An 18,644-nucleotide genomic window follows, 5' to 3' on the forward strand; every position below is an offset into this window, starting at 1 on the left:
AAAAAGATGTGGAAATAAAAGAGAGTGATCAGGGACAAGTGAGATGAAATTATAATTTGTGTTAATCGGATTCTATTGCCTAGCAACAGGCACGGGGCGGTTGTACTGGGGTAAATCACTATATTTAACTGCTTTTGTTCTGTTAGTTCAGAACAAGTGATGGGAAAAAATGTGTAAAGAGAAGAGAGGAAATACAGAAAAATTAACTTGCAGATGATAATATTAATGCCATTTATAACAAGAAACTGCTAATTGTGTTTGTTTGTTGGTGTTTTTTTAATGTGAAATTGCTGTTATCTTTTTCTATGTACAGGTTTTCTCTTATAAGTATTCATCTAATTACTAGTGAAATCAATTTAATAAATTAAATATAGATTTTTCTTTTATGCAAGCTTTCTTATTTTTAGATTAATGTATTAATTGGATTACTAGTAAAATTAATGTATACACAAAAACTATTTAGAAATGACAAAAAGGTTAGGTAATAATTTCATTTAAAAAATCCTTATTAATTAACTAATTCAATTACTAGTAAAATGATTGTAAACTTTTGAAAAAAGAAATTCAGAATACAGATGAGACCGAAATTATGAAAAAAAAAAGGGTTTCCTGTAAATTTTCTTTTTGTGGTATTCAAAAAATTTCCCTCCTTCTAACTATTTTTAGATTTATGGTGTTAATTTAATTACTAGTAAGATTAATGTTTACTTAAAAAAAAAAAAAAAAATTATAAAAAATATTTTTAAAAGGTTTGCTGCTGTTTTTTCCTTCTAACGGTTTTTGTTTTAAGCATTGAAACAGTTTAATTACTAGTATATTAATACTGAAATAAAAAAAGAACACAATGTAAATGAGAAAAAGTCTGTTATTTTTATTTAATCATTACTGTTCTAGTATTTTTATTTTTTAATTTTTCAGTGTTTTACAGTATTATTGATTTACTTACTGGTGAAATTAATGTATGCATGTAAAAATCCACTTATAAATTATTTAAAAATATTACTTTTTCTGATCATTATTGTTTTTTGATGCAAGTATTTTTCCTTCTATTTTTAGGTATTTTTAATTTTTGTAAAATTTATGTATAAAAATTCAATTCACAACGTAGACTTAAATTTGTTTACATTTATATAGAATAATTATTGATCAACAATTTATCAATTTGCTATAATTAATAATATAAAAATGGTAATACAGGTTACTTTGATACACAGTATACTGTATACCATGCCACGGACTTCCAAGAACACTGTGGTACTACAAAAATATTAAATGTAGAATTAATTTAAAGCAAATAAATATATTAATTAAAAAAATAAATATATTAGCATGGTCCTTAATAAATAAATAAAATAAAAACATGGTACTGACCATGGTAACCACATGCTATTTATATTTTGAACTGTGAAACTGCTTGGAAACGTTCACGGCATACCTTGGCAGCATCTTTGGGAAGGTCAAAGGGAATTTGTTGGCGTATTTTGGGTGGTAGTTGAGTCAACACCTGATTCTTGAGTCTACGAATCATAATCTCACTCAGACGCTGGTGTAACTCGTCTAAATGAGACGCGCCACGACAGTCCCACTGCCTTCTGGCCCCAAAAAACCTGCACAAGAAAACAGACATTTTACTCATTCGTAAAACACACTTTTGCTGTATAGCTACCTCATTTCTCCAAAATCCTCAGGTATTATCATTGTAATGAGAGCTTTTCTGTCTTAAATGTGTGTGTGCATGTGTGTAAGATTTAATTATGATTGTTTTATATTTACTGCCGCGTATACGAATGATTGACAGGAATTTGTGTGTGCGCTTTTGAGTCTTTTCCTCTGTAGATTAATTTGTACTCAGAGACCCTTGTGTGAATCGCTGTCATTTCAGTCCTCTGCTGTAGATTTGATAAGAACAACACAGGAACAAAACTCCTCTCAGATGTTCTGAACACCACTCATCTTCATGACACAAGTCATATCTGAGCTTCACATTAATGCTGCTGCCACACACACACACACACACACACACACACACACAAGCAAATTGGCTCTGCACCAAACCCTAGTCAGCCGTCTACCTAGAAAGCATTCTAAGGGATTACAAACTTGTGTTGCAAGTGTAAAATGTTGTTTAACAGAGTAAATAATCGCAGAATGAATTGCAATGAGCTTAGATGGTGGACAAGATAATTTCTTTAAATACTTAAAAAATTATGAATGAAAATGCTTTAATATAATAAAAAAGCTACTATTTCACACAATATTTGTGTGTGAATATCAGGAATTTTCAACATGGAAAGTGGTAAACTGCAGAGAAATTAGTTTTGTTTGTTAGAATGATTTTCACGAATATTTTGCCACTATTACATTCTGCTTATAAGAATGGGTTTGCGAACCATTTGCAGAAAAATGTGCTTGTAAGATATCCAATATCATTCTGCTTGTAAAAGAATGATTTTTACAAACATCGTGCATACATTTTTTTTTTTACTCAAAAATGGTTTTGCAAGAAATTTGCTTTGCTTGTAAGAATTTTTTTTTTTTTTTTTTTTTTTTACATTTTGCACAAATTTGATCTGCTCATGATAATGGATTTGCGAACGATTTCCAAAGACATCTGCAGTACTCCTAAAAATTGTTTTATGAACGTTTTACACAAATTCATTCTGCATGTAAGGATGGTTTTGCAAACAATTTGCTGAGAAATTTGCTTTGCTCGAAAGAATTGTTTTCTCCCTGCATCTGAAATGACAACTTCCTCAAGTTGCCTGAGAAATAAACAACTATAACAAAACAGTGACGCTAAATAAAGAATTTAGTGCAAACAACTTGTCTTCTAATTAAGTACTATCTTAATTAAATAAATCCATTTTTTGTGTTCAACTTTTCTATGTACTTAAACTGTTTGCCATTGATGCTTTTTATTAAATTGACATTTGAATGCTGTACTGTACAGTCAAGAAGTGTTTTTACTTGTAGTGGGCGTTGCAGTATTTTTTGGCGTAGTCGCTCCAGGTTCCAAATCTCCGTGGATACAAAGCATCGATTTGCATGAAGAGCTGAAAGAGAGATCAAGAGATCAAAACATCAATCATTGCGACATCCTAAATGTCAAATACAGAACTAACTTTACACTAGTGACTTCCAATGGCAACAAAAAACTTTAAAAAGAAGGACACTTTTATAGTTCTGACCTTGGGCCTTTGCAATCATGAGTTTAATGAAAATCGGTCAGCAGATTTCTGTTTATGGCTGATGAAAACAAATACTCTGCTGATTAAAGCTGATTAAATTGGGTATTAAGTTCATAAAATGCACATGTGCTTCCTCTAAGAGAAAGTCTCACAGTGCACATTACGCGCAGTATAAACTTAACAGTGGTTATCTTGATAATGTAAGAAAACACTTGTGTTGTGTCTTTCGTAAGAAGTTCAGCTAGATGTTTCAAAATGATTAGAGAACCAATGGCGGTCAAGACTCCCATAATACGCACACAAGAGTCATCTTGAGAGGTCTTTGCATATGTAATGATGTACATTTTGGTAATGCTTTTGTCCGGTGAACGTTTTAAAGAAGGAAAATAGCAGCTCTCACAATGTACCAGAACAGTGCACAGAACGTGGCATCCCTCAAAATGAAGCCTTTAGTATTTCCTGCTTAATGTATTGGTCAATAAACTGGGTCTAAACTGAGTCTGTTCAATGGGTTTTATTAAAACACGAGCAGAATGAATTTCACATCTAACACTGGGAAAACCATTCATATTGATTTGAATGTAACGCTTTAAATAAAACATGGTTTTTATGAACCAATTACTAAAATTCGGTCTGTTCTTTTTTTGTATGAATGGTTTTGCAAATTATTTGTACATGGAAATCATTCTGTTCATAATGGTTTTGAGAATGACCGGCACAAACAATTAGCTTTTAATGGTTCTGTTAATGATTCACATTTGAATTTGTAATGTTCGTCAAGGTTTGTGAATGATTTGCAAAAAGATTGGTTTTTAGAAATGGTTTTGTGAACAATTTGCAAAGAAATTTGCTCTGCTTGTAAGAATGGCTTTGTGAATTATTTGCATATGGAATACCTAATATTCATAATGGTTTTGTTAACAATTTGCATTGGTGTTCAGAAACAGCTTTTTTGACAAATATGTTTGCACATACAAGGAATTTGTTCTGGTGATAAAAGCTTCAAGTACACAGAGACAACAGCAACGCACAGGTTTTCAGACAGTCTGGTGTAACGCCGTCTGAGTCTGGTGCTTTCCTTCTCTTTTGTTTCCTGAAGACTGAGGAAACAATTACATGACACCTTTTTAGCCAAAAACTGGAAAAATGTTATGCGTATTGCCTGTTACACGACAACAGCGTTTTGAAGTTTCTGAAAATGCCATCGCCATCTTTGAAAATATTGACGTCATGCATATGCGTAGCACATTTTAGGTATGAAAGCATTCTGGCAACCATGCGCACACAAATACAAAACTCAATCGCTGTTGTGTGAATAGAGAAACATAGGCTATGGCAATGTGGAATTACTAATAGGAATTACATTTTTATAATATTTCTCATTTGTTTTACCAGTTTTCATAATATAGACAGAGAGAGTATATAAGTCTTGTATATATACAAGTGGCAGTGGGATCATAGTTTCATGCCACAGAGCTTCTCAGAGACAGTGGACAAACTTGTGTTCTTAGCTAAAAAAAAAAAATTTTATAAATACTTATCCCAGTTAATTTTTTTCCCCCTGTAGTTTTATTATTTAAATGCAAATGTAAACATATCGAGATATATATTGAATATCATAAGAAAAATTGACAATATCAAGATTTCTTTTTTTCATATAATCGCCCATCTAGAGTCATTTTCGTTTACCCCAAACTAAATATGGCGTCCACTCTGACCAAAGTCTTTCATAATTCACTGCCCATGTTTTTTGTTCACTGCAAATGTATATGAAGATGAATTTTCAATGTTTCAATATTTGAACAATTGACACCCAGGTACACAGGACTACATTGTTGTACCATCAGTTTTAACCGCTTTAAATTAAGTTACAGTTCACCCAGATTTGTCATCATTTGTTCCAAACTTGTATGAATCTTTCTTCAGCTGAACAGCTGATGTTCCCCACTGAATCCATAGTATTTTTCTTCATACTATAGAAGTCAATGGGAACTATTAACCATTTGATTAGCTGTATTCTTCAAAATATCTTCTATAGCCCCTTTCACACTGCACGTTGGTCCCAGAAAATTGTTGGATTGCCTTCTGTGTGAAAGCAAAAACAAGTCCCGGGATTGATCCTGGAATCAATCCTGGGTTGGGGACCTAGTAACATTGCTGGGTTCAGCCCCGGAACGAGCTTTGTGTGAACAAAAGCAAGAATAAATGCCGTAAAGGGTGTGTCGTAGTAATGACGCACGTTATCATGCAACTCTTTTACCGGGTGTTTTGAAGGCAGAACAACGTTCATGACGGAAAAATATGTGCAAACTGTAATGAAACAGAGATCAGTTAGCGCCTCAATATCCCCGCTGAAGCTGAGATCGTTCGCCAGCTTAAGTGATTTGGCGTCTCCAAATCCAATTTTGCTATTTTAACGATGGAAAAACGGTTGGTGCGCCCGGGCGCATGGTCTAGACGGGTTGTCCCTATTCTCTTAATGAGTAATGGGTGTTTTTTGGACGTAACGTGCAATAAACCAATAAGAGTCTCATCTTCCATTCCTTTTAAGAGCCAGTTGCGCTCGTGCCACGACGGATTTCCTATTTACACGGCAGAATTTGGCAAGCACAAAGACAGAACGCGTCTCCGAGATGAAACGGAGCTGTTCGTGTGTGAGCAAATAGATAGCCTAATTCTATATATATATTTAATTAACCTACAAAAAATTCTTATGCATTGCAATTCTTTAATTTTTAATATTTGGCATTTTTGTGTGCTGCTGTGCATCGTGTGTTTAATAAGCAGCATATACGCGCATTGTGGACCCACCTATACTAACACGCTCTTTAAATAACGAAGAAAAAACATTGCACCAGGTTTGAGTTGGTCTATGGCGCAGTCTATTTTCAGCTCCTTAAAATAGCAATGCGTCAGCATGATAGGGCCCACTGATTTCGGAAAATCACTGGCAATGTGAATTAACCAAAATCTAACGATCAGGGAACAATTGTCGGGACACATTACCCGTGTATTATCCGAAATCTCAATGTGAAAGGGGCTTATGTTCAACAGAAGAAAGGTATTTATACAAGTTTGGAACAACTTCTAATTTTCATTTCATTTTAATTTTTTCGGGGGTGAATTATCCCTTTAAATGTATCCACTCAGATTAAAACCTACTAGAACACAGCAGCCTGATTCTTGCATTCTTAAAACCAGCATGACAGAGTCACAGATTGTGACATGAAAGCAAAGACCCAAATAATATAAAAAAAATGAAAAGGACTGGGAACAAAGAGAGCAAGAGAGAGACAGGAACAGAGTGAGACGCTGTGAGGACAACGATGTTCGTGGAAACTACAAATATTACTGGCACACCTCTGGACAGTGTAATAATAGCAGAGATGAGCATTGTGCTTTTAAGACCTGTGAAAGAGAGCGCTCTCTCTCTTCCCTCCATCTCATTCAGAGATGTGGCTCTAAAGTCACTTAAAATACCCTCATTTTTTCTCACGTCTCCCCTTGGCATTGATAATCCGCCTCAACAGAGGTCAATGGGTTAAATAAGCACCCCGGCCAGAGTAATATCGAGGCAAACAGAACAAGGTGGACAAAACCACATGAAATGAGATAAAATATCCGACACTGGTGTCAAATTACTAGGCTGCATTGTATAAAGTATCAACGTTGAAAATGATCTCTTGTTTGATTGATTAATTTAATTTCGCTGCGAGTGAGTCATTAGACCAGCGAGATAGTAACTGTGTGACAAATTTCATGCTGTCAATTTACAGAAAATATGAGAATGACATTAAATGTTTATTCCCAATGTAAACTAATGTGCCGCACAAGAACTTCATGTAGTAATCAGATAATTTTATAGTGAGTACAATAGTAAAATAAATTATTTTAATAACTTAGAGGTAATATTGACGGGGGAACTCATCAAAACTTTTAGTTTATTATATTATCGCACTGGCAATTTTGGGTGACATGAGCGATGACTGGAGTATGGGAAATATGTCAGCTAATGACAAGATCTCCTCCTGGTTTAGCTCAAACAAAACCATGCTGCATATTACCAAATGGCTTAATAAATCAAAGCAAATGACAAACAGATTTGGAGGAAACCATACCTCCTCTGGTCTGCCCAGCGCCGGGGTGCCAGTTAGAAGGATGGCACGCTTGGCGTTCTGAATGACTGGCACCAATATTTTACTACGAGCTGCGTTGCGAGATTTCAGGTAGTGGGATTCGTCCACTAGGATGACACCGAATCGTTGTTTGTTCAGGGCCTCCAGCAGGGGGCGTGCATCCGTCGTGAGCAACCCGTATCCAAGTATAGTCACTTTGCTAGTGCTAATGCTCCTACAAAACAACAACAAAACATCTTAAGAATTCAATTTTGCTGCAAAATTCTTATTAGCTTTCTCAAATGTACCTTGTCCTTTTCATTTGAGTTATAATGCATAAAACAAATAAACACCAAAATGGCTGCTGTCCACCACAAAAAACTACGTGTCTGCTGATGTAACTAGGGTGAAGGACGTGGAGTAATTGTTTACCCAAAAATGAAAACTGTCACCATTTACGCGCAAAACTGTTGCCGGTAGTCGTATTAGCCGACTTCCATATTATATTATGCATGTCTATTGTCTTAAAAGACTTTATTCACAATCTATACGAGCACAAAATAAGTATTTTCCACTAATTTACTAAACAATATTTAAAGATTTTATTTAACTAAACAAATTTTAACCTTGCAGCATCACATTACAAATGTTATGTGTTGCAATTGGTATTACAGAATTTACTTTTATACTATAATATATACAACCACAACATATAAATTGTCAGGCAACATCTCCATGTTGACATTTGAGAAAAATTAGCTTTCTTCTAAAAACAAAGTTAGGTTCGATTGGGCACATGGGCTTTGACAAATATCGAAAATAACTATAAACAATTACATGGTTAGTTACAATTAGCAATTAAAATTACCCTTTTTGCTAAAACAACAATAATTTCGGGGCACGACTTGCAAACTTATAAATCTGTCACAAACGAAACGGTGTACACTTAGATATATTTTAACTAGTTTACATTATTAGTGTTTTCATTGGGCGTAAAAGCATTTGATGCTTTTTAGACTCACAGTTTTCCGATACAAACTGTAAAGATGCCAGCCGTACACTGAAAGGAAATGATGTGTGTTCCTGCTTTGCACTAGAAGCCATTAGAGTTAAAATATCATTCACCATGCTGACAGGCCTTCATCAAGCTCAGAGGGAGATGTTGCCATGGTAACAACTTCACAGGTCGACTCAACCTCGGGCCAGAAATCTCAGAGTAAACAGAGCAATTTGTGAGCCTCTTTTTAGAAGCATCAATAACAGGCAAAAAGACAACATGACCCTCTGACTGCATGGGCTGTAAAATCAATCCCAGCATCCTCTGTGGAAGGGCAAGCTTTCTCCCAGTACTAAGATAGAGCTAAAGTATTCTTTGTGCCAGATTCGTAGTCGTAAAAGGTGAGCTAATTTAGGATTTGTTTAATATCTCTCCTGGGAGGTGATTTGATTTCATTCGTCTGCTGTGTAATTTGTATTGTGGTATGATTTTGTAGTCACTGAACAGGAGATTTTACTGCCGTTTTGTATTTCTACAGGCTGAAAATCTGCAAGAATAGATTTCATAACATTCTAAAGCTACTCATAAAAGTGTGACACACGGGGGGAAAAAAACTTAATCAAGAGATTTTTTCCTAACTTTTCCAGAGGCTTCTGCAAAGTCTTACTCAGTCATAAATTTCATGAATCAATTTTGCCACTATGATTAAACTCACACCCAGTCTGCAAGAATCAATCTTTCATTTCGAGCAAAAAAATCTCTCGGCCACCAGAGCAGACGTCCTCTAATACGGTCCACTGGATCCCAACTAACCGATGTCCCCCTTTTTTTTCATGGACTGCAAAACAATCTTAAACGATCGATTACTAAGATGCCCATTTGGTGTGTCAAAATGTAGCTACAATTTACACGTCATTAAATGTCCTCCGCTTGAACAACATTCAGATGTTTATATGATCTTTAATATTCAGATTACATGGTCATTTTTAAGACATCTAGTGGTTGTTGGGATATAAATATGACACTTGAAATAGCATGCAATGTTTTTCAGATGGTGCGCTCTCTCAAAAATGTCTTTGACATGCATGTGTGTACTGGAAAAGCAGTATGCAAATACTGTGATAATTACAGATTGAATACATATACTAATTTATCTAAATATAAATAAAACAGTAATATATATATATAAAAAAATACTATATGTTTAAAGCTTAAACTATATAAATGTATATGAAAATAATATTAATATTTTACATGCAATCCCCCCTCCAATAAAACAAAATAAAAATATTCTGCAAATATTATGTAATGTTTTAAAGATGGCGTGTTCTTTTAAAAATTTCTCTGAAACAGGTGTGTTTAAGGATTATGATTTTTCTTTCCTTTTTTTTTTTTATGGAAGCAACACACAAATATAATGACATTTACTTTTGATTTTTTAAAATTATATATATATACTAGGTGTGTAACGGTACGTGTATTCGTACCGGACCGTTTCAGTACAGGGCTTTCGGTACGGTGCACGTGTGTACCGAATGACGGAATGCAATATTTTGTGCGCGGAAAATATGTACATTTTCGTGTTTCCAAACGAACATATTAAGTGGCGGAAGTCTCCGCGTTCAGCGCAAATCCCGCCCTGCAGCTGATTCTAAGGCCGGCGACACACTGGATGCGTGGCGCAAGCATCTCAGCTGCGTGGCATGTCCATTTTTAATTCGGCTCCCATGTTAACAGGTTAGAGCTTGCAGACTGCCTGCGTGAGACGCGCATCTCTCCCTGTCACCTACAGCAGCAGGCACGGCACGGTTCTGGTGAAGCAGGCCTACAAGCTGGGATTTGTAATGCTGCACTGTAATCATAGTTATTTATTTATATTTTTCATTATATTTTATTATATGATATTGGTTTGAGACTGAGAGTATTTTATTTAGTGGAGAACTTTGCAGCAGTATTTTATTTCTTATTCTTTTTTTATTTTATATATATTGTATTAAAAAGTATTTAAAAAAAAAAGTGTATAGTAATAAACAACCTGCAGCTTAATGTTTGCATTTCTTTCCCTTACTGTACCGAAAATGAACCGAACCTTGACTTTAAAACCGAGGTACGTACCGAACCGTGATTTTTGCGTACCGTTACACCCCTAATATATATATATATATATATATATATATATATATAATAGGTGTAAATATGATTACTTACGATGTTTACTCTAAGAATCTATTTCACTATGGAGAAAATCAATGCAATTTTTCACTTGTTCACTTCCTGAACCCAAGTGATGTGCTCTATTGAACTTAAATTTGTCGTACATTGTATCGGCCTTGCTTTCCACCAAGTTGATGTCTCTGGGGTCGAGTTCGGGAATCCACTTCTCCAGCTCTTCAATCCAAGGGTATTTCAGAGATGAAGGCACCACAATCAGCAGAGGCCATTCCTGTTTGAAGATATACGCCACCGAAATAGCCTGGATCGTCTTTCCCAAACCCATCTGATGGAGAAGATGGCGGATAGTGGTTTTAGGGCTCTCTAAAAAACCGAACTGAATTAGAATCAAGAAAATCAAAAAGGTTCTTACCTCATCTGCAATCATGCACCTGCAAAACAGAAATGAAAACTAATGAAGCACATCGCACTTACAGTTTCATAGTTCAATGACGATGACCCACCCAAACACCAAAATCAGTTGTCTCTAAATAATTACCTTCTGCATCATGTTTTTAATTTCTTCCCTAAACCAGTGTCAAGAGAGGCACGTATTGATCCATGCAATATTGTGAAAGCTGGGCTTCCTAGCCAGTGCACATTGCTCAATATAATTTCCCGCACACCTGAACTCAATGGCCAATTTCGCACTGGAAGCCGATGGCATGGAAAAACTCAATCCCGAAGCAGAAGCGTGTGGAGCCCTGCTGCGGCGTACAGGGGTTTATTTAAAATGCCCATTCATTTAAGACCCCAATAACCAACTAATATAGGTTGTGAATCCATCAAGCTGCTCCTCTAAATTAAGTTTACCCAGCATCCTGACCTCAGCATGTTGTCGTTGAAGATATGGGCCTATTGAGTCCTAATCAATGCAGCAACAAGACATTACAAACATCCATATTGTACAATTTTGCAGTTTTTAATTTTAAATTCCTCGCTCCCTCCAGACATCCACTTAGAATAACAGTCAACCAAAAAAATTACCATTTTATAATCCTCTGAATTAAACAAGCTGTTTTCGTTACTGTACTTCACAAGGCATTTTCAAATGTTTTGAGTGAATTTAAGAATTTGGAAACTATTTAATACAGTCAATATATTCCTTAAATTATTCAATTAAATATAAAAATATCACACTAACATTTAAAAATATGGAACATTAGTTCATGTTAAAAATAGAATAAATAAATAAATAAATAAATAAATAAATAAAAAATATATATATATATATTATTTTATTTAAATTTTAAATATTTTAAAAGTTTAAGGAAAAATAGGAAAACAATATACAAATAAAAAAACTAAAATTAAAATAATTTCTTTTTTGTATTTTTCATTTTTAAATGTTTAATATATATATATATATATATATATAATTTTAAAGTTCTATTGTTGACATTTCTGAACGATTTTTTTTGTCATGTTTATTTTTGATGAATGATCTGAGTAGACTGTGGAGGCAGTTTTGGATTGTGATCATTACTGTACAGTACAGTATTACATATACTACATCAAACAACTTCAAAAGAAAAGAACACATAAAAAAGTGTTTTATGACCATCTTGTATACACTTTTCCTCTTATTCCTAACGTTTACAGTATGACAAATCCACCAAGATCTCAAGTTTCTTCCAATACCTCCTGAAGACAGATGCAAACAAATAGCAGAACAGCCTACAACATTTGTTTATATCCTGGTGATGACGTTCCTCATTTTGGTTAGTGAAATGTCACCCTGCTCCCCGAGCCGCCCGCATCCATTGTTCAAACACTGGATCTACTCATTAGATGGGAGATGCTTCCTCTTTTTCATCTTGATTTTTTTTCTTTTAAGTAATGCCGAGAGACACTGATCTTCTGCGGATTCTTTCAGGGGGAAAAAATTAATTGCTCATGTGTCGGACGATGTTCAAGGATTTACTGGAAACAAATGAAGCTGATACATGCAGGACCACAAAATGAAAGAGCTTTACATCTTATTTGTTTTCTTTTCGGTTTATTATTAATCTGGAATCCAGCAACGACGTACGGGACGGCCGTTATAAACACACTCCCTTGAAAGTCACCCATTTAGCTATTGATGATGCAATATTTTGCATACGGTGTACAAATACAGTATTGTATTGTAACTATTGTGCAAAAAACAAACCCATCTTTCTTTAGAAGAACAAAAAATATATATACACACTGAATACACTCTAAACAAAATGATAAATGCAACACTTTTGTTTGCTTACAAACACAGATTTAGACGGATTTGTGAACAATACTTGAGAGATATAGGCCTTTTGTGTACATAGAAAAAGTTTTAGATCCTTGAGCTCAGTTCAGCTCTTGAAAAATGGGGGCAAAAACAAAAGTGTTGCCTTTATAATTTTGTTCCGTATATATATGTATATATAAATATATATATATATATATATATATATATATATATATATATAAACATGAATATTTACATATAACAAATCTAAAATCAAATACATATATTAGCATTTACATTTTAATACATAAATATAATAAATATTATAGTTATAGTATTTATTTATTATTATTAATAATAATAATAATAATTAATGTTAAAATAATAGACTGTTTATGAATATTAAAATTAATATTTTGGTAAAAAATAATGCTAAAAAATAAAAACAATAAATTAAGTATTAGTATATTATAATTATATTTAAATTTTACAAAGAAAATGTGCAGCATTTTGTCCAAGCAACAATAAAAGGACACATTTAATCTATAATTTGTCTTAAATCTCATTTTGTTAAAAAAAATCGTGAATCAAATCGAATCATGACTTGGGTGTATTGTTACATTCTTATAACTAAATACAATTTATTTATATTTAACAATACTTTTTTTAAGATAGAAATGTTAAATGACCGACAGTTATATCCGGTTATGCAAACTACTTGCAAACATTGATTTTACCCCTCCCTAACTCAGTTTATGAGCTTCTAGATGTTACTTTTTGCACAGCGAGATCTGTGTGTGTGTGTGCACACGCATCAATTAAAGCAGCCCATTAATACAGAACAATGATTAAACTGAATGTTTTAATGCACTGGCCTTGTTACACGTACAGTGGTGTTCAGTATGCTCACACTGTACAGCATACCTGTTATTCAAGAAACCATTGAAAAAACTATTTATGAAAAAATCTTCAGAAACTATTTGCATGAAAATCAAATTGGCCTATTACTTTTTTGTTTTTTTATAATATCATTTCAAAATGTTTATGTAATGTATACAGAATGCATAAAAAAGAGTGGGGGGGGGGGGGTGTTGGCACAGTGGTCAACCATCAGTTTATTTCCAGGTTTACACCCCACTAAAAAGCCACTATATGTCAAAGTACCACGGAATTAACCTCACTGTACCGAGAAATGGCCCAAATACTTTTTTTATCAAGGTAATAAGGCATAAACTAATATAGCTATATTATATTTTTATCAGTATCAATAAAAGAACAAAATGACCTCTTAGAATGTCTAGGAGCGACAGAGGCACAAATAAAGAAAAAGAGGTGAGAGACAGATGGAAAGAGAGAGACACAGCTATGATGCCCTCTTCATCTTGTGTTCTCCTCCCTCACTGTGAAAGAATGATTAACAGCCTCTGTCCTGCCACTGGCTTTTTTCGCCTTCAGATTGTTGGAGCACTTGCTAGCGCTTTGTAATGTGCTCTCACACACCTCAAGTGCCTCTCAGGCGTGTGTGCTGTTTCTCCACACATTAATCACTGTTCTTTAAATAAAGCTGCTTGCAACCGACACACCGCTGTGTCCTGAAGGAGGCTCCGTCTGATTTGTCTGTCAACAACACCATCAACTTAATTCTAGTACAAGTTTCCTAATTCACAATAGTAAATAATAAATAAATAAAATATCAAATAAAAATGTATATAGGAAACGTAGATAAAGTTATATTAAATATATAAACATTATGTAAATTATATAAAAAGCCCCATGAAAGGGCTTGACAAGCAGTTACTTTGAGTTGAGTTACATCATCTCTAAATTATCTTAAGTTACCAAACCACAATTGTGAAAATATATAAATAAATAAAACACTATAAAATATATAAATACTAATTAAAAAGCAAGGAAGTTGTGTTGGGGAATATCAAAATTATCAATATCAAAATAAAAAATAAACACAATATTTATATAAAATACTAAATCCTTCAAATTTGGATACGTCCCTGATAAGATATCTTTATATTAAGTTTGTTTTCTTAAGAGGAAAAACAGTACATTTATTTAGTAAAATTACATTTTGTCAACATTTTGTAATAAACTAGCATATAGATTACATCAGCTCTATAACAAACAATAACTAAAAGCAACAAACCCAAGTCAAACATTAATATATATATAATTATGCACATCCCTAATTATATATTATATTTAACTATATTTCATACAAGCATGTCGTTTTTTTCTGCCCTTTGAGTCATTGCCCCTGATAGCAGCGAAGACGACTTAATTCGCACTAATTTGCTTTATTTCACTTTCGTTACAAACAAAATATTGAATAATCTCTCAATCCTCCCCCATGCCTTTATTTGCACCTCTGATGCAATTATGAGCGGCTGTACAGTATCCCTTCTTCCCAGCCTTCTATCTCAGATCAATAGCTATCGATCGTCTCAGCCACAGCGCTCCATACAGAGACAGATATAGTTTAGCTCCTGTGTGTCACATAGTGGCTCGCGGTGTAGCCGTTTGATTGGTGGGTTAGAGTTCAGGGCTCATTACACTGTAGTAATTGTGTCAGCAAGGCGTATGCTAATCCACCCTCACGTAGCATTTCATCATGCGATATGATGAATTAGCATTTAGTTATAGTCCATACGCTGGTGCATTATGGCTTTATTAGCATCTTTAATGTGGCGTGAGGGTGTTGCGTGTTAGTGTGGCATTGATAAACATGGGTTTCCTCTTGTGGCTAACTGTTCTGTGGAAACAAAAATCTTAAAGTGACAAACAATAATATGTAATGTAGCAGTTTAGATAGTCTCAATGTCTTTAAACTGCAGCAATGCTTTTTGTACTTTATGAATACCTTAATGTTACTGCAGTAAAACTGTGGTAAAACTCAGCATTAGCCACCACTGTAAACTTGTTTTTGAATTTCTGAAGAAAAAGTTAGTCCTAAAATGGTTGCGCACGATGTGCTGCTTGTAATCAAAAGAGACTACCCCAATTTTTTTTATAATGTTTAGATTTTTGGCTGTTAAAATGAAATAAAAAGATAAATGTATAATTGCTTAGAAAGCCAATGACAAATGAAGAGAAAAAAAAAAACAGTTTGAATGAGAGCCCAAATTAATTTACTGTGATTTTACAGTAGTAACAATAACCGACTATTTTAGGAAATTGTGGTTTACACAGGCATTTTTTGTAATCTATAGCCTTAGATCTAATATTTCAACTCGCAAGTAAGGTTTTATCAAGAAATGGCTGCTGTTCACCTTTTGTGCTTTCAAGATATGAAAGCAACTGTGGATATCTATCTTCTTGACTGGTAACAAGCCGCTGATGAAATCACGCTATAAGTAGCACAGTGCAGCTTAAAACACTGCATCATCTGAGCAAGTATTGTGTCTCAGTGTGTGGTTTGGCTGTGCTGTAAAAAAAAAAAGCAATTCTGCTTCAGGGGGATTATTGAATTGCAGAGAGAGAGAAGTGGGAGATAAAGACAGAAAAAAAAATGGAAATCGATGGTTTAGAAAACATATGGTTTAGAGTGGTTGTATTCTATTACCTGAGAGGCAGATCTACTCCAACCACAAGGTAAAGATTCACACGATTAAACAAAACCGACTCTCCAAACACGTAAACAAATGCAAACACCACTAAATACTTCCTGCCTTGGTTTGCTGAGGTTTTTCATGTGGCTGTAACTGTACTCCACTGTGTACGACAAATCTGTAGTGTTGCGACATCAAAGATGGAGACAACCTGCGACTGAAAACAAATCAATTTTCTTGTATGTTTCTGAATTAAGCAAGGATTCCAATAATTGGTTTGGAGGAAGGTAACCAGGTATGATCTGACATTAAACATCGACATTAGTGGAGAATCACTAAATAAAATGTAAAAAAAGACTGTGACAATTACGTCAACAATCATTTGACCGCCATAGCTCAATGAGTCAAGAGCACTCGTGCTTACCACTGCGACGACAAGGCATTTAGAATACTTTGCTTATGAATAGTAACAGATCTCTTTCAGATTAACGACCTGACAGTAAAAACAACATGGAAAAATGGTTTCGATCACAATTTGCATGCAAACCTAATTGCAACTAATTTAATTTCTGAATTTAGGAAAGACACAATATGTTCTGATAATTGGTGTGGAGGAAGATAACAAGTTATGATCTGACATTAAACTTTGCAATTAGTGAAAAACAAACGAATAAAATGCTCAAAAAGAATGTGGCAAAATTTAGACAACGTTAAATGAACTCTAGCAAATTTCCACTTGTCAATTCACTGATTTAGCATTTACACTGCTTTAAAACAGTCTGTGATTTTAACTGTTAAGTCTAAGCCAGTTAAGTCAAAGGTATTCTAGACTTTGTTTTTGAGAAGTTTTTTGAAAAGACAGAAACATTAAAATGATCCCCATTCACTAGTTCCATGAAGATGACAAAAAATGCTGTATTATGCATGCCAGGCCAGTAGGTGGCAATGTCATTTTGTAAAGGAACACTACACAAACTTGTTTATTCCAAGCAGCAACCTCTCGCTCTCTCTCGTGAAGCCCATACGGAAGTGACTTAAACTGTAATTTGTCAACTGGCCGCTTGAGGTTGGTTGCAAAAGGGAGTCAATCACATAGACTCCCCATGTTAAAATGCCTAACTTTACAGCAGAAAAATAAATACATTTTTACAGCCTGGTTCAAAAATTTTTTTTGGTCTATTGACAACTGTGAGGAGAGTGCATTTTTTTAATAACTCATCCATTTAAATTATATTAAGCCTTAAAGTTCTGCATAATTAGGGCTTCGACCACTTGAGTGACAGGTGGATTGCCGCTGCTGTCACCACCATCGGGATAGGTGGGCGTGGCTTCAGCAACCAGTTCCCGCCTTTTAGCCCATTTTCAATTATCCGGGAGTGACGCGCGGTGACGTGCTGCCAAGATGGCGACAGCCGGCTCCGCCTACTTTTGGCTTCAAAAACACTCTTCGGAAACCTATGGGTGATGTCACGGACACTACGTCCGTTTATACAGTCTATGGCTTATACACAGTTTGCATGAAGACTTGCAACTAGAGCAGAAGATCTTTGCCCGAACCCGACGGGACCCGATGGGACCCGACGGGTTCGGTCGGGTTCGGGCTTAATTTATATCATCTTTCGCGGGCTCGGGCTTGCGTTCCGGTTTGCGAGGTAAACGAGCGGTCATGTGATGTGTTTCGATTAGCGCGAGAAAGATGTGAAAATGAATGCTGAGTAGGTGTAACGGAGGCTTGCCTCTGGTGATTACGTTTTGGTTGCACCAGAAACTAAAGCAAAGTCTGAGGTGTGGAGAGGTTTTGACCGTGTTTATAATGAGAATAATGAGTGAATAATGACGCACCATCAGTGAGCGCAGGAACACGCTGAAACCATCTACAGTGGATTCATTCATTTTCCTCCACAAAAACATGTAGACCTACCTAGCCTAATCTCTGTGAGTAAAGGTTTTTCAAATGATAACTAAATATTCATTGAGTCTTAAATGCATAATGTGGACAGAGTATTTATTGGCATTATTCTTTTATTAAATGTCAGCTACTAGTGCGAAGCAAATCCAGCGGAGCCTTTATCTTAATTTCGTTTTGCGTCTATTTATAGGCTAAATGAGCCTATGTCTGGAATGCTGAGATGTTACGATGTCAAAGAGGACTTATTTTATTTCTTTATTTCTAACTTCCAAGTGGTCTAGTCTATGTTAGTTATAAATAAATTATGTTAAAACATGTATAAATGACTCATCTGATTCTTGACAAAAGGCAAAAGAGCTGTGTGCGTGCGCACTTTTGAATAATGTCGGGCTGTAAACGGGTTTGGGTTTTTAAAAAGCTGTCAATCAAAATGTACTTGTCGGGTTCGGGCCGAAACC

The 18,644-nt window shown here is 34.8% G+C and overlaps 1 protein-coding gene across 1 annotated transcript in view; it reads right to left on the minus strand.

Annotated features, from left to right (window-relative positions):
* Positions 1–18,644, minus strand: part of zranb3 (zinc finger, RAN-binding domain containing 3) — a 54,295-nt gene that overhangs the window by 29,400 nt on the left and 6,251 nt on the right. The window contains exons 3-7 of the mRNA XM_059543246.1: positions 10,885–10,903; positions 10,619–10,797; positions 7,307–7,538; positions 2,968–3,053; positions 1,436–1,607 (exon numbers count right to left, since the gene is read on the minus strand). Coding sequence (XP_059399229.1) covers positions 1,436–1,607; positions 2,968–3,053; positions 7,307–7,538; positions 10,619–10,797; positions 10,885–10,903 — 688 coding nt within the window. The remainder of the gene's footprint in view (positions 1–1,435; positions 1,608–2,967; positions 3,054–7,306; positions 7,539–10,618; positions 10,798–10,884; positions 10,904–18,644) is intronic.

The sequence above is a fragment of the Carassius carassius genome, chromosome 48, assembly GCF_963082965.1.
Source record: "Carassius carassius chromosome 48, fCarCar2.1, whole genome shotgun sequence".
NCBI lineage: Eukaryota > Metazoa > Chordata > Actinopteri > Cypriniformes > Cyprinidae > Carassius > Carassius carassius.